The sequence below is a fragment of the Charadrius vociferus genome, unplaced genomic scaffold (assembly GCF_000708025.1).
Source record: "Charadrius vociferus isolate BGI_N301 unplaced genomic scaffold, ASM70802v2 scaffold561, whole genome shotgun sequence".
Classification (NCBI taxonomy): Eukaryota; Metazoa; Chordata; class Aves; order Charadriiformes; family Charadriidae; genus Charadrius; species Charadrius vociferus.
In genome coordinates this window covers 1,213,446-1,225,084 of record NW_009646848.1, presented here as the reverse complement: position 1 = coordinate 1,225,084, position 11,639 = coordinate 1,213,446, and the positions used below count along the sequence as shown (strand labels likewise).

Genomic DNA, 11,639 nt, shown 5'->3' with positions numbered 1-11,639 from the left:
CCCCCCATCCCCCCCAGATATACAGCCTGCATCCTCTGCAAGACTTTCAAGGCTACATCTTCAATGGGCTCAATCTAGAAGATGACCCCCAAGAACCCTGTGTCTCATCTGACAACATCTTTCACAAAGGCTTGTATTACACACCCGTAATGTCTGGATTAGGCCCAGATGTATATCAGTTCCTCAGGGTAAATGTCCTGTACTTTACTTAAATCTGTTGAAGCGAGTTTTCATTTATGTAGCTTTAGATATTTCTGCAAATGACACTGTTAGTAACACTCATAACGACAAACTGTCCTTGTGGACATCTATTCTCAATTGACTCTGGTACCTACTGTGATTTTCCAGCATGCACAAAGCTCCCACAAGTCTCTTTGTAGACGTCTCCAGGCATCTCTGTGGTGTAAAGGCAGAAATGGGAAAGAGAGAGGGATGGAATAAACCTCAGCTACAGTATGGTAATGGCTAACACCAAAATGTGTTTTTTACAGGACATGGGTATGAAATTTTTTACCAACTCAAAGGTTCGCCAACCAGTTGTGTGTTCTAGTGAGACTGTAAGACCTTCACCGTATTTCTTGAATGCAGGATTCATGGCTTCTACACACCATGTCAAATCGTCAGGTAATACAGGGGACAGGAAAGAGATTTTATTTTTCTCCTTAAATAAAGTGGTATTAATGTGACATAGACAGACAGTACTCATGAATCACATTGGCATAGACATTGAATATTGGTCTGGCACGGAGTGAGATGGCTTAGTATAATGGCCAGTGCCCGAAAAAGCCTTTCAGGTCTACGCTTCTGATTCATGTCCAATTTCATGCTGGGTAGTGTTAGCACTCAGTAAGAGTGTCACACAAAACCAACACTGTTGACATGAATTCCTTTCTGACCAGATCTTGTCTGAAAAGACAGTGCGAAAGTGTGGACAGCAAACAGATGTAAAAGCCAAGAGACCAGAGTTCTAGCCCTAGGTCTCGTGCTCATATCTGGAGACCAAAGCGCTTCAAGTAATGTTTTCTTTCTCTGTGATACCAGGTTATATATAACTCAGAGATACACTAGTAACATTAATTAATATTTGTGTGGCATTGCTGGTAGTCTCAGTTAGAAAGAAATGGGTAAACACTAATCATCCTTCATACTGGCCCATGCATATTAAAACCTGTCCTTTCTGGGAGTCTTCCCTTCTCCCCTTCATTATATGAACCAGGTTTGACTAAATTCCCATTATCTGTTACCAGCTGAAGTTGCTAGAGAGGAACGTGGGAAGAGACTTATCATTGAGACTATTCGAGAGTTCTTTCCTGAAACTTGGATTTGGGATATAGTCCTAATTAAGTGAGTACTGCTTCTTCCCTCTCTTTGCCTTGCTTTTAAGAGTTACTAAATATGTCCCCTGATGCCCTGCAAGATGGCAATTCCTTGCCACCTCTTTTACCTTTTGGCCTGGAAGACCAATCTTTTTCAATTATCAACTGACCACCTGCACCCCTCTTTTCCATTATAAAATTACCCTGTCCCCTACGACGTCTATTGCCACAATGTGGGCACCATGAGTCATATGCCCTTCCTAAGAATAGGGACACCTCTATTTAAAATACGGGTTGGCAAAACAAGAATTCTGAGTTTTCTTTCCAAACTCAGGGAAATGATGGGCAGAAGAACTTTCAAATGGGCTTTTCTCAGAAGATTTGGGTGATAAGTCTGGGGTGAGCTTGGACATGGGATTTCTGCAGACAGATTAACGGTAGTGCTGATTTTCAAAACCCGTTGCCTCTACTGAGAAGCAACGTATATGAAACTTACCCTTTCTAAACTCATCTTTTTTCCATTCCCATCAGCTCTACTGGAAAAGCCAGCATTTCATACACCATCCCTGACACCATCACTGAATGGAAGGCCAGTGCCTTCTGTGTGGAAGAGTTGGTTGGATTTGGTATGTCTGCACCTGCCACCCTGACGGTCTTCCAGCCTTTTTTTGTGGACTTGACCTTGCCATACTCTATCGTCCGAGGAGAAGATTTCCTGCTTAGAGCCAGTGTCTTCAACTACCTTGACCACTGCATTGAGGTGTGTACACACTCTGAGATCTTATCCTATCTCCAAAGAAGCTGCAGCCTTGGTAGTCTGGAAAAAAAAAAAAAAAAAAAGGCAGCAAAATTATTGATGTAGATGACTGGATCTGTCCCTGCACTTGATTGATGTACAGCTCATTCTATCTAATGATAGATTATCCTGACTGGATTTGTCCTTCTGAGCCACCACAAAACAGAGGGAAATCTGTGTAAACTGTCACTAGAATGGGTGTATAAACAACGGTCTCTAGAGATCCATAGAGGAAGGAAACAAGTGCTTTGCAGAGTATCATTCACCATCCACAGTAACGCAAGTTATCAATGGTTTTAGTGGTTTTTTTTTTTTCCTTTAGGGATATATATGAAAGTGTGAAGAAGTGAAGGGCTTGTGCTTGCCAAACAGAAAAAAGTGAGAAGAGTAAGAAGTGGAGAGCAGACAAACCCTTCTTCTCTAGGGTTAAAGTTCCCAAAAGTACTGAAACAGGGAGCACAAAAGTCCAGTACTTGTCCTACAGAGTATCTGTCCAGCTAGAGGTTCTATTGCTCCCAGACACTGGGGGACTGTGCTCTCAATATTCGGTACTTTTCAGGCAAAATGCCTCCAGGCGGCATGTGCACTGTAGCTCTGCATGGAGGGAGCTTACACATGGTTTAGAGGATACTCGAAGAAAGAAAAACGGGGATCTCTTTGGCTTCTTGTTTCTTATGTTGTATCTAGGAATCTTGTATCTAGGAATCATAAAAAAATGAGGCAGCCTGGATTTCTTCTGCTTGATTTGAATGCTGAAAATCAGCTCTCCAGTCTCACAAGGAGATCACCACCAAAGGAGAAAAAATCAAGACACAGTTTAGCAATGTTTTTCCTAAACTCTGTTAACAGTTTGACCTAACAAAACAAAAAGGCCTAGGCTTTTAACCATCACGGAAAAAAAAGCTTTCATCTCTTAACCTTGTTTTTCAAGTATTCCTACAACAGCAGAACAAACACTAATCAGTGTTTTCCTTTGCAAGTTAGCTCAAAGCCATTAGCACCTGGTCAGCTGAACACAACTTAATATCCTGATCAGGAATCGGACATATGCATAAGATATTTAACATCTCAATGGAGAATGTCATGGGAAGCAAAAGGCAATACTGTTAAAGTTACATCTGATGGATGATTCATCTAGCACATGATCCCAGGCCTTAAACCTGCTTTATGCTGTTAGCACTGGACATAAACTGAGACTATCTCACCTTCCTCTAACAATAAAGCACCATTTGCTTATGGTACAAAATCTTCATCCCATTGCACTCCTCTTTCTCTTCTCAGATTAATGTTTCGCTGTCAGATTCCCTTGATTATCAGGCCAAACTCATCTCTCCAGATGATGATGGATGTGTATGTGCCAAACAAAGGAAGACCTATGTCTGGAATATTTTCCCCAAAGAAATTGGTAGGTGCCTTTGAGTCTACCTGGTTTTCTGTCCTGAGACTGATACTAATCAATTTATACCTCACCTGAAAAAACTAATCCTCTTCCAACCTGGAGAACTTGGCCTACCACTGGTCCTTCCAGCTGTCTGGGCTAAGGAGCTCCTCCACAACTGCAGTGTGTTTATCATTCCCATTTTCAGAGATCAGTGCTCTTCCCATATGTCTCACCTAGGGTGACTGACCATTATGTTGCACTACTTAATATCTGTAGATATTCATTATCAGGTGAAATATCTTACTTTAGCTGTCACTCTGCATGATAAAGGTCTATTTTTTTCCTCATTTTATGCTACTATTCAAGGTAATGTAGTATTCAGAATTACTGCAGAGACCAAGGACGATGGACCTTGTGGAGACAAAGCACCTAGAAACATCAGTATTGACTACAGGGACACCCAGATCAGAACACTGTTGGTTGAGGTACTGCTGACAGCTCTTACTATTTGCCCTTTATTCCCTTCCATGAGGAAAGAAAAATGCAGCAAAAGTACCAAAAGAAAGTAAAAGTTTTCCAGGTTCTCTAAAGAATTCCTGGTTTGGCACCACCTTCATCTGGCTGGGACAGGGTCTGGCTGTTCAATCTAAGACCAAGTCCACTCCCATCTGATGTCCTCTTCCATGAGGATCAGTGGGTGTTGGTAAGTGCATGTCTCTCTCATGCAAGAGGAGAAACTGGAAACGAGGTACTCCGTCTGATGGGATCTCCCTTTTAGTAGCAGCCATGTCAAGTATTAATCTGTAAACTGTTGCTTCAGTTGAGCTATCTTATGATGCAGGAGGGTGGGGTGGCGGGTGGCTCTTCTGTCACTGCATTTCTTCTGCACGCTTTGTCTCATCTGCTGCATGTGTCTCTTCTTCCCATCATCATGCAGCCTGAAGGCATCAGAAGGGAAAAGACCCAAAACTCCCTAATCTGTACAAAAGGTAAGGGTTTTATATGCTGCCGTCCTGAGAGGAACTGAAAGGAAGGTTGAAGTTTGAACTCTTTCCTGCAGTGCTCATATTCCAAGGGTAACCGTAGCTTGGCAGCTTTCCGCTTTCAGTTGGAATGGGAGAGGGAATATAATGTTCCCTTTCACACCTTCTCGGTGCTAACTGAAAACAGCTTCCAAAGTTTTCTGGAAGCTCTGCACAAAAGAGGCTCAAAAGCAGCCCTGACGCTCACCAATCAGCTCTTCCCAGTGTCTCACTGAAGAAATCCCCAGGATTCACAGGCACTGCAGCCTGGGAGCACCAGCCTTACCCTGTTCAGCTGATTGTTGTTGAGCCATGACAGTTACTGCACCATTGGGTCTGTTTTTCACAATTTTGGTTTTGCTGTGCCCCCTTCTCTCTTAATGTTCATGGAGACAGCTGTGAGTTTCTGTCTATTGCCGTCTCTTGTGCGCAGTTTTGCAGTGCACAATTTCTACTATGAGCATTTCACCACTATAACCAATGTTCCTGTACAAATGACCACAATGCACTTAATATTTTTCTCCACAGATGATGTTGTTATTGAAGATGTGGCTCTAGATATACCTACAAATGTGGTGGAAGGATCAGCCAGAGCTTCCTTTTCTGTTGTTGGTAAACATATAATTAATAAAATATAAAAAGAAAGAAAATGTAAAAATATAAAATGAAAGCTTTTTGAGGATTCAAAATGTGAGTTTCTACTCTTTGTGTGGGAAACTTGCAAGCAAAGAGATTGATTCTCATCCCGTTCAGCAACGCTCTTTGCTGCATCAGAGAAATGAAGTTTGAATATTGGTTATAACCTTCGTCCCTTTTCTGTTTCAATTCATTGCATGTGAATGTTTTGCTCCGAAGTAGCACAGTTCTGAGTTATGACCCCAGCCAGACTCATGCCAGTAAGACCTTTTTCCCCTCACCCACCTGCAATCCGAGATGCTAGTGGAATCTTTTCAGTCTTTTCCAGGAAATAACATGGACTTGGTTACATGACTATTAGTCATAAAATCTTTGCTTTATAATGTTCGTGATTTCAGCTCACTACAGAAATTCCTTGCTGGGTCTATGCTATCATCCCTAAAAATAACAACTTAGAGGTGGTCTATGATACATCTGCATAACCAATGTCCCTGTTCAGCATCAGTTGTTAATTCTGCAAGACATGGTTCATTGTAGCATCTCTGGGCTGTTCCTCTTCCCTCCTCTGGACACAGAAGTTTCCTAGAGGTTCTTCTTTTCATTTCTAATACGAATTATCTGCTTGAAGGGGCACTAAAATAGGTAGTGTTTCTGCTGTGGGCCATTTAGACTGAGTAAGGAGAGGCAGGAAAGAGATTTCTTTGTTGACTGCAAAGCAGAGCAGAACAAATCACTCAGTCTGCCTTGAGCTTCATGCTTGTTTGAAATCTCTGTAGTACCAGACAGGCTTGCAACCCCAGCTAGGCTTTCCCTGACTCTACCTACAGAACACAAATTACTGTTTATTTTGGTAGCCACCAGTTGTGTTAATCTGCCCTGGCTTCTCCTCTTCCCCAGGCGACATCATGGGCACTGCCATGCAGAATGTGCACCAGCTCCTCCAGATGCCGTTTGGCTGTGGGGAGCAGAACATGGTCCTGTTTGCACCCAACATCTATGTCCTGGACTACCTGAACAAGACAGGGCAGCTGAGTGAGGAAGTCAAATCCAAGGCCATCGGCTACTTAGTGAGCGGTGAGAGCTTTGTGCTTCCCTTACCATGTGTGCTGGAATTCCCACCACGGCCCAGTGAGCAGAAAAGCAGCATCGTGTCTATCCCAGCAGTACAGCACTGCGTCGTCACAGCGCCGTGACCCAAGGGACTGCCCTGATCCAGACAGTTGTTTTATCTTCTTTCTTTCCTTATCCTATTTTGCTGAGACTCAACTGCCATGTTTCTTTTCAGGTTCTGTCTTTCAGTCCCTTTCTTCTCTTCCACTCGGGCATAGCATGTATCCTAATCCTGTTAGCTTAGTTGGAGCACAGAGCTGGTACAGCCCTGCCTATTTTGTGACTCAGTGTTTCTGCAGGACAAGATATTCCATGCTTCCACCTAAGCTGCCCCAGGGCTGCCCCACTGCTTGGTGGATATATATTACCTTTCCGTGCTTTCCTACTGTGGTTTCAGATAAATCTAACAGCAAACAGAATAGGGTTTGGTTTTTAAATTAGAAAACACTTCCTCTTCCATGTTTTTGCAGGCTACCAGAAGCAGCTGTCATACAAACATCCTGATGGGTCCTACAGCATCTTTGGCACCAGAGATAAAGAAGGGAACACCTGGTGAGTGACCGAGAGCAGAAATGGCTCAGAGATTAATTAGCATTGAATTCACATGATGCAGGTAAGAGGCATCTTAACTAGCTAAATCAGATGTATAGTGCTGGGACTCTCTATGTATGTCAGATGTATAGAGCTGTATAGACTGGGACTCTCTAAGTACTAAGACAAATGGCTCTCCAGCCCCTGCCAGGTGGGGTGCAAAGATAGAAGATGATCCCTAAAGACCCAGCTGACTTTTTGATTTGAACTGCTGCTGTCTCCCATGAAACCCAATGCACTGCAGTGCTCTGTAGCCAGGATCAGCCCCAGGACCAGCCCTAGAGCGTGTTGGACACCCTTCCTGTGACCCATCTATTCCTCTAACTATCCTTTCCTGGAGGAGCATGCAGAGACAAAGCAAGCCTCCAACATGTTGACTGTAACTCTTCATACTTATGCCTAGTACAAATGCAAGGTGAATGACATTTTCTGTTCCTGTTTCCAGTGCTCATCTCACAGCTTCATCTTTCCCTTGCAGGCTCACTGCCTTTGTGTACAAATCATTTGCACAAGCTAGTCACTTCATCTATATTGATGACAATGTCCAGGCTCAAACCCTGATGTGGCTGGCGAGCAAACAGAAGCCAGATGGCTGCTTCCGAAGTGTTGGGACACTCTTCAACAATGCCTTGAAGGTGGTAGAGAAATACTTCTTGGTCAAATTTACACTCTTGTCATTCAGAATGTGCTGTCCCGTTACTGTCAGAAACTATACTCCAAATGCCTGTCCTGTGCCAAGGGCTAACTCTCCACACCTTACAATTACTATTTTCAGCTCAGTAATCTTCCCCACACTGTATTTTACATTTAATGAGCAACTGAGATAGGGTTACAGGACTGAAAGCTTGAGGCAGTGATGTTTTCTGAGGTGATTCTTGATTTGAGGGCTTCTCTTGATTTGAGCCATCCTTGCTATGCGTATGCTCTCCTTCCTTGTAGATTGCCTCCAGAGCTGGTCACACTCTCCCAGCTGGGATACGGCAATTCATATTTAAAGGCTTCTAACTCCTGCTGTTCACTGAAAATTACTCTCTCCATGTCCTTTTCAGGGAGGAGTAGATGACAAACTGTCACTTTCTGCCTACATCACCATTGCCATGCTAGAAGCTGGACACTCTGGCTCGGTAAGGAAACCTTCAGCTGCTGATATTCAGCTGAAATTGGTCCCCAGTTGTTGACTTGGCTCCAACGTCTGCTACAAACTGTCCAGGTAGTAAAGAGAGATAGAGGGAGAGAGAGGTCCCGGGGAATGTGAGCCTGCTCTGTATCATAGAATCATAGAATGGTTTAGGTTGGAAGTGACCTTGAAGATCATCAAGTTCCACCCCCCCCGCCATGGGCAGGGACACCTCCCACTAGACCAGGTTGCTCAAAGCCCCATCCAGCCTGGCCTTAAACACCTCCAGGGATAGAGCTTCCACAACTTCTCTGGGCAACCTGTTCCCGTGCCTTACCACCATAGAACAAATATCTGCACTAGTTGCTGTGATAGACCGGTTCCCCATCTCTGCACCTCTTCAGCCACCAGCGTTCAAACAGAAACTGTACAGACCTCCGTGGAATTAGATCTTCTGTTTGAAAGACCCAAGACATTAAGTGACACCTTTTAGTTTTCAATAAAAAAAAGCCTGACAAGTAGTAACCCACATGATATGACTTAACTTCAAATATGGCTCACAAGAAAGTAAGTTATTGCAAGTAAATCCATGAAGTCTACAAATGGAACTAAAAGATATGTTGGAAAAGCAAAGGTCCACCAGACTGAAAAGCCAATTTGCCCTTTTTTTAAAAGTGGCTAGTACAATGGAGCCTACAGCAGAGATGTTCGACCTCAATATATGACTTTCTCTGCCTCCAATTTGTCATATCCTTTTTGAGGTGCTTCCTGATTAGTTAATGCATTAGCAAGGACATAGAATCAAACTGTGAACATATTTTACCTGGTGAAAACCTATTACAACCCCACAGAATTAAATTAAAATTACACTATACAAGTTGAAGTCCCATTCTCAGTGCTGCAATAGTGACAGGATAAAGAAGACGTTTAAAGAAAATAAATGTTTGGCCAGGTAAAGACTACTGTCCTGAATTAGACCCATGTGTTACTTTTTTTTTTTTTTTTTAAAGTACCCTGTAGTCCGAAATGCCTTTTTTTGCCTGGAGACTGCATCTGAGAAGAAAATCAGTGATGTTTACACTCAGGCACTCATGGCCTATGCTTTCTGCTTAGCTGGCAAGGCAGAAAAATGTGAATCAGTCCTTAGAGAGTTACAGAAATCAGCAAAGGAAGTTGGTGAGTTTCAGCCATTTGGGGAATTTGGGAAGTGGGAAGAGGGAACAGATCTTACCAATGATATGTGGTCTAACCTTGACAATATCAAGAGTATAGGCACACAAACCAACTTTCACAAGTAATCTATGGAGTTGATTTACAGCATATCTGTTGCGTTGCAGAGAGTACTTGTGAGAAAGAGGGCAGGACACAGTATGCCTCTGAGGCAGTGTAAAGCAGTGACACCCATAATCCATTCTGGGTGCTCCTCATCTTCCCTGTGTTTATTCAGATGGCTCACAGCACTGGGAGCAAGAGGAGAGGTCTCCATCAGAAAAATCCCCCTCCTTCCTTGACCATGCTCCATCAGCTGAAGTTGAAATCACCAGTTACGTGCTGTTGGCGTTGCTCTACAAACCCAACCGGAATCAAGAGGATCTCACAAAGGCCTCGAGGATTGTGCAGTGGATCATCAAACAGCAAAATCCCTATGGAGGTTTCTCTTCCACCCAGGTGCTGAAACTCCCTTCTGCTCCCCAGCCAGTCCTAGAAACTGAGGCACTGGTTCGGGGTGCCAGAAACAAGACTAGACTTATTTATCTTTTGCATCTGCTGTCTCAAATATACAGACACCAAGCTTTTCTCTTAGAGAGAACAAAATACTTTTTTTTCCTCTTCTTCTTAGCTATGGAAAGGTTAAAGCCATACAACGGTAATTTGACTAGCAACAAATACAGATATTTGTGTCAGGAATGAGCATAGAAAAGACCAAGTCACAGCTGTTATATGACCGGGAAATGCTCTGTAGTTCCCTAGAAAACACGTGCTTCAACACTATGAAAAACTCTAGAAGTGTACTCTGGTGCTCAGATTCTATGTTCTTCCTATGAGTAGAGAGATTTCTTCCACCCTAAGACATGCATGCCAGAATGAAATGGCTCCTTATATATGGGAACCCTGGAATTATACACAAATTCAAGATTTCTTTAGACAGGATGAAGTGACTGTGCTTTGTACTGGAACCATGACTTTGACGTTCTCTGCACCAGTCACACTGTGTAGCTAATTGTCTTCTATGATTTTCTTTTCCTTCAGGACACAGTCATTGCTCTTCAAGCCCTCGCCGCTTATGGTGAAGCCACCTACAATTCTGTTACTGAAAACGTAGTCAAGATCACTTCCAAAAAGCCTTTTCAGAAGGTATTTATTGTCAACAATGTGAACAGGCTCCTGATGCAAGAGACTCCCCTTCCTGAGGTCCCTGGAAAATACAGCCTAACAGTGAATGGCAGTGGATGTGTACTTATGCAAGTAAGTGTCTGCTCTCCTCTTCATTGTGTCTCACATTCTGCATACAATACAGTCATGTTTTTGATGATTCTCCATCCAGCTTCTCTTTATTTCTCCTTGTTATTTTTTTCCCTGAACTATTTAAATACTCTTTTTGCCATCCCACATTCTGACTTCAGTGGAGTCACAGCATGAAAAAAAGTCCATTCTGATCAGCTACTGGTTTCTCTCTGGGAGGTGACTCTGGGTACAAGCACTGTCATTGTTAAAGAGCAGAAGTCTGGTGTGTTGTCATTGTCGTAAGCAAGGATCTTCCGCATAAGCCCAAGAGCAACATTTTCAGGAAACTTCACTAAGTTTGACAATTTCGGAATGCAAAGAAAAACCCTTGGCATGCTTGAACAAAAGGGTTTTTTTTCCTCTTCCAGACAGCACTGAGATACAACATTCACCTTCCAGAGGGGGCCTTTGGATTTTCGCTCTCAGTAAAGACGTCAAATGCTTCCTGCCCACCGGATCGACCAGCAAAATTTGATATCGTTCTCATAAGCAGGTAATGTGCCATCAACAGATCAGCTGCACAGACAAGAAGACACACTAAGATTGCTGTGTGTATTCAGTTCTGCTTATAAAGTCAAAAACCATGAGCTGATCAATGTGTTGAGGATATCAGCCTGTAAGACACAATATCGCAAAAGGCCTTGTGACAGTAACTGATGGTGTTAGCACATACTTGGCCTCTTCATACTAGGGGCCTCTCCAGTGTCTCCCACCTGAGCCTGTCAGCAAGCACACGTGATTCACTCCAGCCTCCCCGTGCTGTATGAGGCCAGGAGCAGAGATCTGAGGTTTGCTTCCCCAGGCATGGTCTAGACTGACAGGGGCTTCTGTTGTTTCAGCTACACAGGGAAGCGCAGCAGCTCCAACATGGTCATCATTGATGTGAAGATGATCTCTGGCTTTGTTCCTGTTAAGTCTTCCCTGGATAAGGTAAACTATAGGACCAAGAGTAAACGAGTCACCCCGGGGACAGAGAAGACTGGTCATGATGAAAACAGCAGCCTGTTTACGAATCATTTGCCCACAAACCCTGGGAGGTGTTTGCATGGCTGCACCATCTTCATTACTGGGTGGAGGGAATCCCCTACAGGGAGCTGTGAGCACACAGACCTTCCCACATTAAAAACCAGGAAGAGCTCCAGCTAGAGCCTGACCAGCTGGCAGC

At 43.5% G+C, this 11,639-nt stretch overlaps 1 protein-coding gene across 1 annotated transcript in view; it reads left to right on the top strand.

Annotated features, from left to right (window-relative positions):
* The window catches only part of LOC104294533 (ovostatin-like), a 25,693-nt gene that overhangs the window by 12,203 nt on the left and 1,851 nt on the right, over window positions 1–11,639 (top strand). Inside the window, exons 17-33 of the mRNA XM_009894145.1 lie at window positions 18–188; window positions 492–624; window positions 1,248–1,344; window positions 1,848–2,076; window positions 3,394–3,517; window positions 3,860–3,978; window positions 4,431–4,482; window positions 5,044–5,127; window positions 6,049–6,225; window positions 6,732–6,813; window positions 7,331–7,487; window positions 7,902–7,976; window positions 8,980–9,145; window positions 9,417–9,637; window positions 10,220–10,435; window positions 10,843–10,967; window positions 11,314–11,404. Of these exons, the coding sequence (XP_009892447.1) occupies window positions 18–188; window positions 492–624; window positions 1,248–1,344; window positions 1,848–2,076; window positions 3,394–3,517; window positions 3,860–3,978; window positions 4,431–4,482; window positions 5,044–5,127; window positions 6,049–6,225; window positions 6,732–6,813; window positions 7,331–7,487; window positions 7,902–7,976; window positions 8,980–9,145; window positions 9,417–9,637; window positions 10,220–10,435; window positions 10,843–10,967; window positions 11,314–11,404 (2,319 nt within the window). The remainder of the gene's footprint in view (window positions 1–17; window positions 189–491; window positions 625–1,247; window positions 1,345–1,847; window positions 2,077–3,393; window positions 3,518–3,859; window positions 3,979–4,430; window positions 4,483–5,043; window positions 5,128–6,048; window positions 6,226–6,731; window positions 6,814–7,330; window positions 7,488–7,901; window positions 7,977–8,979; window positions 9,146–9,416; window positions 9,638–10,219; window positions 10,436–10,842; window positions 10,968–11,313; window positions 11,405–11,639) is intronic.